The 8,529-nt window shown below is 35.8% G+C and overlaps 1 protein-coding gene and 1 long non-coding RNA gene across 2 annotated transcripts; one reads left to right on the forward strand and one right to left on the reverse strand.

The window, feature by feature from the left end:
- Positions 141 to 749, forward strand: LOC107610746 (protein FAR1-RELATED SEQUENCE 5-like). Its single transcript, XM_016312749.1, has 3 exons — positions 141 to 433; positions 533 to 598; positions 683 to 749. Exons 1-3 carry the CDS (start codon positions 141 to 143, stop codon positions 747 to 749), a joined length of 426 nt encoding a protein of 141 aa, XP_016168235.1.
- Positions 5,807 to 6,574, reverse strand: LOC110265818. The gene is made up of 3 exons (XR_002352193.1): positions 6,514 to 6,574; positions 6,331 to 6,427; positions 5,807 to 5,853 (listed from the first exon to the last, which is right to left on the reverse strand). It is a non-coding gene; the product is annotated as an uncharacterized LOC110265818 (long non-coding RNA).

Here is an 8,529-nt window from a genome sequence, read left to right on the forward strand (position 1 = left end):
CGACTCAGGACGGAGATAAGATTAAGAATCAACTAATTGTATGCTCTAGAGAGGGGAGGTGAAAATCAAAGATATCTCCAACTTTGAAGACAAATCCTTCAGCTGGGTTAAATTGTCCAGCCAGAATTTATGTACACATAATGAAGGATGTTGCTCTTTGGACAATTTCCAAAGTTGTTTTGAATCACTCACATCCTTGTTATCCAGACCAGGCTGAGATGCTTAAACAACACAGGGAGCTTAGCATGTTCGTGCGTTGCACCATTGAAACCCATGAGGAAGCCGAAATCAGACCAAGCAAAACTTACCAATCATTTGTGGCAGCAGCTGGCAGCCACAGTAAACTAGGTTTTATAGAAAAAGATGTCAGAAATTACATCATAAGGGAAGTACGAAATATTTCCGAAGAAGACGATGCCAAAGAATTTGGGAAGTACTTAGTTAGAATGAAAGAGAAGAACCAAAATTTCTTCTTTGAGCTCAACCTTGAAAGTGATCACTGCATTAAACATGCATTCTGGGCTGATGCAAGAAGCAGGGCTGCATTTGATTATTTTGGAGACGTGGTTTCATTTGACACCATGTATAACACAAACAGGTACTCGGTTCATTCAAACAATTTTTTGATGTTCAGTTAGTGTATATATTTCAGTTCACTAACTTGTGGTTGTTATTTATGCAGGTACAATTTGGTTTTAGGTTCTTTTGTTGGCGTGAATCACCATGGCCAGTCGACACTTCTTGGATGAGCGCTGATGAAAAATGAGGACATTCAATCATTCAAATGGCTATTTGAGTGTTGGCTATGTTGCATGGGAGGGAAGGCACCAAAAGGTATTCTTACCGATCAATGCGCATCAATTCAAAGGGCAATTGAGCTATGCATGCCAAGAACAATTCACCGCTGGTGTATCTGGCACATCATGAAGAAGATCCCAAGCAAACTAAACGGCTACAAGGGACACATTGATATTGAACAAGAGATGAGCCATGTTGTTTGGAACTCGTACACAAAAGATACATTTGACAGAAACTGGAATGATTTCCTCACAAAGTATGGTCTCGGAGGCAACAAGTGGCTTTCAGGTAATTGAGATTTCAATTCGAATTATTTTTATGGTCATATCTTTTTTTCCCAAAAGCATGCACTATTTTCAGTTCACCAGACCTTATAGTTTCAGTTTGGTATGCAGAGCTGTACGAGGATCGGCATATATGGATTCCGGTTTACTTGGATCACCACTTTTAGGCCGGGATGAGAAGCACGCAAAGGAGCGAGAGTATGCATTCATTTTTCAACAAGTTCATCACTCGGAACAGCTCCTTGAGACAATTTGTGAAGCAATACGACAATTGCCTAGCAAGCAGAGAGAGAATTCGATGCTGCAGATTTTCACACTGTGATACCGTGTGCAACAAAATCAGTAATAGAGGCACAGTTTCAGCGTGTATATAACCATCAGAAGTTCAGGAAAGTTCAAGCTCAATTTAGAGGTAAAGTGAATTGTATCACAAGATCAATGCATTCCACCCTAGGTTTCACAACATATGAAGTCATAGAGCAGGTTTTCAACTCCACATTCAACAAGTTTGTCGTCACCTACGACGCAGTATCACAAGATGTAAAGTGCCGTTGCTTGCTGTTTGAGTCTAGGGACATATTGTGCAGCTATTCCCTAAGTGTTCTAAGCTTTGAGAGAGTGGATAACGTGGCGTCGAAATACATATTGGAACGCTGGAGGAAGAACATAAAGAGGAGGCATACACACATCAGGAGTAGCCAAGATGAACCTCTATTGGAGCCAAGAATTAAGAGATTTGATGAATTGGTATTTCGGTCACACAATATATGTGAATTTTCATCTGAGTTTGAAGAGTTCACCGGAATTTTGCATCGAGCATTTGACAAGGTCATGGCAGAGATGGAAGAATATCAAGGGAGAAGGAAAGGAAAAAGTTTGTTAACCCACGAAGAAGCGACATTAAGCAATGTGAATGACCTTCAAAGCCCACCACGTGTCAAAACAAGAGGTCATCCCAAGAACAAACTTGGATCAAACCTAAAAAAAAAAGATCTCAAATGCTATGAAGAAAAAGAAAAAGACAGCTCCAAGCGAGGTAAAATTGATTTGCTTTTGATTAGTTAAAAATTGAAACGTTCATTTTTGCTAATACACAATTATGTCTTTTGTAGTTGAACCTTTTAGACTCCGGATCATCGATTTAGTCAAGCTCCACTCTTTACAATACACCAGATATGAATTATCCAAGAGAGGATTGTACAAGTTTTAGTTTTTATTAATGTAATTTTTTGTTCACCCATGAGCAAATTTTGGTTCACCATGGTTATAGCAGGTTTAATTTCTGAATGTTGATAGTCTTTAATGAATAGTCACTTTTTTTTTTAATTCTATATTGGTATATGCAGTTTTTTGATACATCTAGTTTATTCATTTCTAAGTTCAATAATTAGAATTTGTTTTTTAGTTCATGGTTTAGAGTTCAGAGTTCAAGGTTTAGGGATTAGGGTTTAGGTTTAAGGTTTAGCGTTTAGGGTTTCAGGGTTTAGGGTTTTTGGGTTCAGGGTTCAGTGTCTTTCAAACTTTCGGTTCACCCCTTGTATTAATTTTGGTTCACCGTGTTCATTGTTGAGGGTTTATAGTTTATGTGTCTTGGGTTTGCGGTTCAGGGTTCAGGGTTTTAGGGCTTTAGGGTTTACAGCAGGGGTTTAGGGTTTAGGGTTTAGCATTCAGGGTTCAGAGTTCAGTTTTCAGGGTTCAGGTTCATAGTTCAGGGTTCGGGTTCAGGATTTAGGGTTTAGGATTTAGGTTTTAGGGTTTAGGGATTTAGGGTTTATGGGTTCAGGGTTCAGTGTTCAGGGTTCTAGTTTTAGTGTTTAGGTTTAGGGATTAGTGTTTAGGGATTCAGTGTGTTTCTACCTTTTGGTTCGCCCAGTGTAGTAATTTCGGTTCACTGTGTTCTTTTGGAGTTCATAATGTATTGGTAATCACGCGGATTTCTTTCACTGTGAACCTGCAACAAAACAGCAGCCAGGCAGTTCCAACAGGTATATAACAAGTCAAGGGGTAATCCATCTTGAATCAGTATATACATTAACATTTGATCCATACATTAATATTATTTACATTAATGTTAACATATATACATTCAAAAGAAGCACCGTCTGCTTTTTTAAACAAGTTGAACAAAATATTGTTAATTAGAACCATTCAAACTGCACTAGTTTTGAGATTCACTTAATGTTTCTGAATCCGTTGGAACAATTTTTTCTTTTTTCATGAGCCTCTTTTGTCTTGTTCTTTCTACCAGCGTTATATTGTCAAATTCCCATTCTGATTTGGATTCCGAAAAAGATTCTTTTTCCAAAGAAGAATCCACAACAACAACTTTCTTTTCTTCTTTCGGTGTTTTTCTATTCTCTTTTCCCTTTATTTGCTTTATATACATAAGTCCCTAAAACACAAAATTATTTATTTAGCAGAGTATTTGAAATGAGGAAATACAAGAAGCACTTTTATATGAAGACGACAAAAGTCCTGCGGAATTTTTGCCTGTTCTCCTCCCTTTCAACACTCATATTTAGGATAGACTTTGTCAAAGTCGCCAACGTAACACATTTGAAGTTGTCAAATATTGCCTTGTCTTCCTCATTCAGTTTGCGATAGTCAACCTTTTCAGGAAAACGATCCCCTACAATATTTTAAAAGCAACAAATGAGCAAAAAAGGTTCAGTTTAATTTTTTATATACCAACGAACCAAAATTAAAGGTAGCAATGAACTGAGATTAAAGGAAGCAGTGAACCGAAATTTAAGGGAGCAATGAACTGAAAATAAGTAAGAAGTGGAAAGTGTATTATCGACGTGGCTTATCCCCAGCGCAGTTGCTACCTTGGCAGGTGTTATGTATATTTTTTCATGGAGAGTTTTCAGGCAACCATGATACTCATCATAGCACTTAATCAATTCACTTAAGAGGGTGTGAGATACCTTCATTTCTGGGACATGTGCGAGGGCACCGAATCCTATTTCTTCAACTATATCTTTCTTCTCTTGACTCATATTCTTGAACACTTTTGCTAAATGATAGTATTTCTCCATCCAGAAGAAGTACTGAATAGAGTAACAACCAATTTCAAAACCCTAGTTACACTATTCACTGAACTGATTAAAAATAACAACAAACTTCATTCCAAGCCCTAGTTATACTGTAAAAATGCATTCACAATAGTTCGATCTTATAAACGAAGCAAATCAACCCAGTAAACCTAACATGTAACTAGGAGAAATGCGACATTGTAAGATTTCAAGTGAACAGTAATTTTCTCATACCTTTAGTAGTCTCTGTTACTGTTTTTGTTCGTTTGTGGTTGTTTATTGCCAAATCTTCCCTCTATTCTTCTGCAATAGTGTTTTTCATAGAGAACGTGACTGGAATTTGAGTAATTTTGAGAGAGGTTTGAAGAGAAGGATAGGTTTTGTGTGTTTTGAAGAGGAATTTTGTTTTTTTATAATGAAGCGCGTGGAAGTCACGTTTATTTTATTGACATTGGAGGCGGGTAAATTCATCTGGGAGTGGGTCAATTTGGGATTTAGGTTTTATGGGTTCAGCGTTCATTGTTTAGGGGTTCAGTGTGTTTCAAATTTTTGGTTCGTCCAGTGTAATAGTTTCGGTTCACCACTTGCATGGTTGAGGGTTTGGGGTTCAGGATTTAAGGGTTCAGGGTTTATGGGTTTAGGGGTCTAGGGCTCAGGGTTTAGGGTTCTAAGGGTTTAGGGTTTAGCATTTAGGGTTCAGAGTTCAATGTTCAGGGTTCAAGTTCAGAGTTCAGGGTTTGGGTTCAGTGTTTAGGGTTTAGGGTTTAGGTTTTAGGGTTTTAAGGATTTAGGGTTTTGGGTTCAAGGTTCATTGTTCAGTATTTTAGGGTTTAGGGTTTAGGTTTTAGGTTATAGGGTTTAGGGATTTAGTGTTTAGGGTTCAGGGTTTAGGGTTTAGGGGTTAACCGTGTTTCAAAATTACGGTTCACCCCTTGTAGTAATTTTGGTTCACCTCTTTCATGGCTGAGGGTTTAGGGTTCAGGATTAAGGGTTTAGGATTTAGGGTTCAGGGTTTTAAGGGTTCAGAGTTCAGTGTTCAGGGTTCAAGTTCAGAGTTCAGGGTTTGGGTTCAGTGTTTAGGGTTCAGGGTTTAGGTTTTAGGGTTTTAGGGATTTAAGGTTTTGGGTTCAGGGTTCATTGTTCAGCGTTTTAGGGTTTAGGGTTTAGGGTTTAGGTTTTAGGATTTAGTGTTTAGGGGTTTAGGGTTTAGGGTTCAGGGTTTAGGAGTTCAGTGTGTCTCTACCTTTTCGGTTCCCCCAATGTATTAATTTCAGTTCATTGTGTTCTTTTGGATTATAAATGTATTCGTAAATACAGTGATTGCAATCACTGAGAACCTGGAATAAAACAGCGGCCACACAGTTCCAACAGATATATAAATATAACATTTTGATACATACATTGATATTAAGAATAGATATATACATTAACATTGACATATATACATTTGAAAGAAGCATTGTTTGCATTGTTTGATACATACATTGACATAGATACATTTGAAGTATGCATTTTTTTCTCTTTAAACAAGTTAAAAAAAAAATATTGTTAATTACAACTAGTATATGCTATTTGCTATCTAAATCTCCATATGTGTATTTACAATAAGGGCTGGAGAGGAAAGCAGATGGCTTGGGGAGTCTTATTGCTTCAGATTCCGAAATTACTTGGTCTCTCATTTTGTTCATTTCATGAAACAGTGGACCATATTGGTATCTGGAGTCATCAATTTCTTTCTGCATTTCAATTAAATTGATTTAGTTATATAAGAAATGAACCCAAATGAAATAAGAACAATATCATTCAAAACCCTAATCATACTGTAAAAATGCAATGACAATAACCCTTCATCCTGAAAACATTAAATATTAAGTAAATCAAAACCACATTAAATAACAACAAATTTAATTCAAAGCCCTAGTTATACTGTAAAAATGGATTCACAGTAACCCTAAACCTAAACAAATTAAAAGGAGGCCACCGAACCAAAAAACATTCACTTGGTGAATCAAAATTATATGAGCTACCGAACCGAAAAGCTTATATGTGGTGAATAAATGGTGATCAATTTTCAATCAACAAAAATAGTATTTTTTGCATGGAAAACAACTATTGAACAGAGTAACAACCAACTTCAAAGCTCTAGTTACAATATCAACTTAACTGAATGAAATAAGAAAAGAAAGAAGTTTATTAATTTAGAAAGTACTTACTTGTATCCAAACTTTATATTTATATCTCTTGCCGCTCTTTATTTTTTGTGGATCTATTGTTTCCAGCCATTTCATTACGAATATTCCACAATCATAGCTAAGCAAGAATTGAGTATAATATGATCATTAGTATATAAAATAAAACACATTAAAAATAGCACTATAGAAGAGAAAGATTCTTACCTTGTACGTTGACTATTTAATGGGATATACTCTGCTTCCTCTCCCAGTGCATCCTCTATTAAAGGTTCCGCCTCTATTAAGGGTTCCTCCCCAGCGTACACCCTCATCTGGGAAATTATTAAACTTTGAAAGAGACAAAAAAAGTAAATAAACAAAACCAACAATAGTGAACCAAACTCCTCTCATGTACGGAATAATTTTAATAATTTACAAGAAAATAACTTACAACAAATTTGTTTATTTCCTTTCTCGAATCAGGTATTTCGTCTGGCTTCTTGTTGATAGGGTCAAGGACATAGAATTTCTTATTTTTTACATCAGCAATCCACAACCACCAATGCCCTCCATTACAAATTGATACAAATAGCTGAAGTTTCGAAAAATTATAGAATATTTCAGTGAGAACAATAGCAAACAAGAGAATTATCAAAGAATTTTAAACATTACAACTTACAAATAGATGGGATGCAAGTTTCCTCTTGTCAATAAACTGCCAGAATGCTAGTAGTGTTCATACTGCTGAATATTAAAACTGTGGACTTTTTTTGTGTCCTTATCATAGTACTTGTCGCCATATGTTCCCACGATAAAATTCTGCAAAATCAACATCAGTTAAATCATATTTCACCGAACTGAACAAAAATCATATATTGAATAAAACGTGAAAAATATTCAATCTTCAAGAGAAAAGTTTTCTTAATCCAAAAGTACTCAAAAGAAGACATAAGAATCAGGTGAACCAATATTAACATTCTGACTGAACCGAAAAGTAATAAGCAGTGAATAATAAATTTACTTACCACAATATCCATCGGCACAATGTATATTTGTTCTTGATACCGTTTAGTTTTTATTTCGTTGAGAATCAAGCTGTGTATACTAACCACCTACAGGATGAAAATTTATGAGACATAATATTTAAGAGTGTTTAAAAAATCATTAATGTTAACGCAATTGGCAAAGGATTTTACCACGGCATGCACTTGTTTTTTGGGCTTTAGAGACATGAAATATTCTCTTAATCCCTCGTAGTGTCCCTCATGTTTCAAGACAAATAATGGTTCAAATTCATTGGTACCATCTTTTGTCTGTTTTACATGTGTCATCCAATGATAACACTTCTCAATCAGCTCGTTCGTGATTTTTGTTTTTTTTTTTTTTTGCGGGGTTTTGTAAATTTGAGCCGTTGGTAAGGTTGGTTCTGAAGATGTTTCTTCACCAAATTTTAATGCTGCTTCCACTCCAGCCTCTATCACCGCCTCTGCCAGGATGTCAAGCTGTGAATCACTCTCTTGAGATGGCTGATTTGGTTGAGATGCTGGTGGACTTATCCCAAGGCTAAAGGAAGGCTTGTCACCTTCCTTTTCCCTAGGTTGAGCAGCACTGCAGGATGATAGATATTTAACAATGATATTAAACAAAAATGATATTTAATAACTATAGTGAACCAAAATTCAAACAAATAGTGAACCCAAATCCAAAGTAACAGTGAACCGAAATGATATTAAACAAAAATGATATTAAAGAAAAGTAAGTAACATACCTGTCAAATGATGACAAAATTAGAGTTTCTTTTTCTGATTGCCGTGTCACTGGAGGTTCTTTGGATTGTTCTTCATTAGAAACTTGATAGACATCGGCATCCTTGAAAAACTGTTCAATTACAGAGCTTGTAATAGACCTCATAACCCCCTGCTTGTTGGGTTCTGGAGGGCAGCTATAAGAAATAGAAGAGAGTCCAAAGACAACAACATAATTAAACCATGTATAAGCACTAAACATTATCGATATTTATATAAGCAGTAAAACTTATACATCAACAGGTGCTTCTTGTTTGGATTGTTGCTCTGTTGGTTCTTCGTAGGGCTGTTCCAGAGGTCTGCTTCATTAAACAATAAAGATTTCTATAATTATCCCAAACTATTATCATATTTTACAATCATATTTAACAGAAATTACACTAATCATTATAGTAAACCAAAAACTAAACTTATACTGAACCAAAATCCAAACTTA

This window comes from Arachis ipaensis, chromosome B08, assembly GCF_000816755.2.
Source record: "Arachis ipaensis cultivar K30076 chromosome B08, Araip1.1, whole genome shotgun sequence".
In the NCBI taxonomy this organism is placed as follows: Eukaryota; Viridiplantae; Streptophyta; class Magnoliopsida; order Fabales; family Fabaceae; genus Arachis; species Arachis ipaensis.

Excerpts from the sequence above, each read along its gene's own strand:
- LOC107610746 (XM_016312749.1), top strand. The coding sequence starts at position 141 with ATGAAGGATGTTGCTCTTTGGACAATTTCCAAAGTTGTTTTGAATCAC. Across the intron at positions 434-532 it reads GATGCCAAAGAATTTGGGAA|AAGCAGGGCTGCATTTGATT; the intron begins GTACTTAGTTAG and ends GGCTGATGCAAG. Across the intron at positions 599-682 it reads ACCATGTATAACACAAACAG|GTACAATTTGGTTTTAGGTT; the intron begins GTACTCGGTTCA and ends TTATTTATGCAG.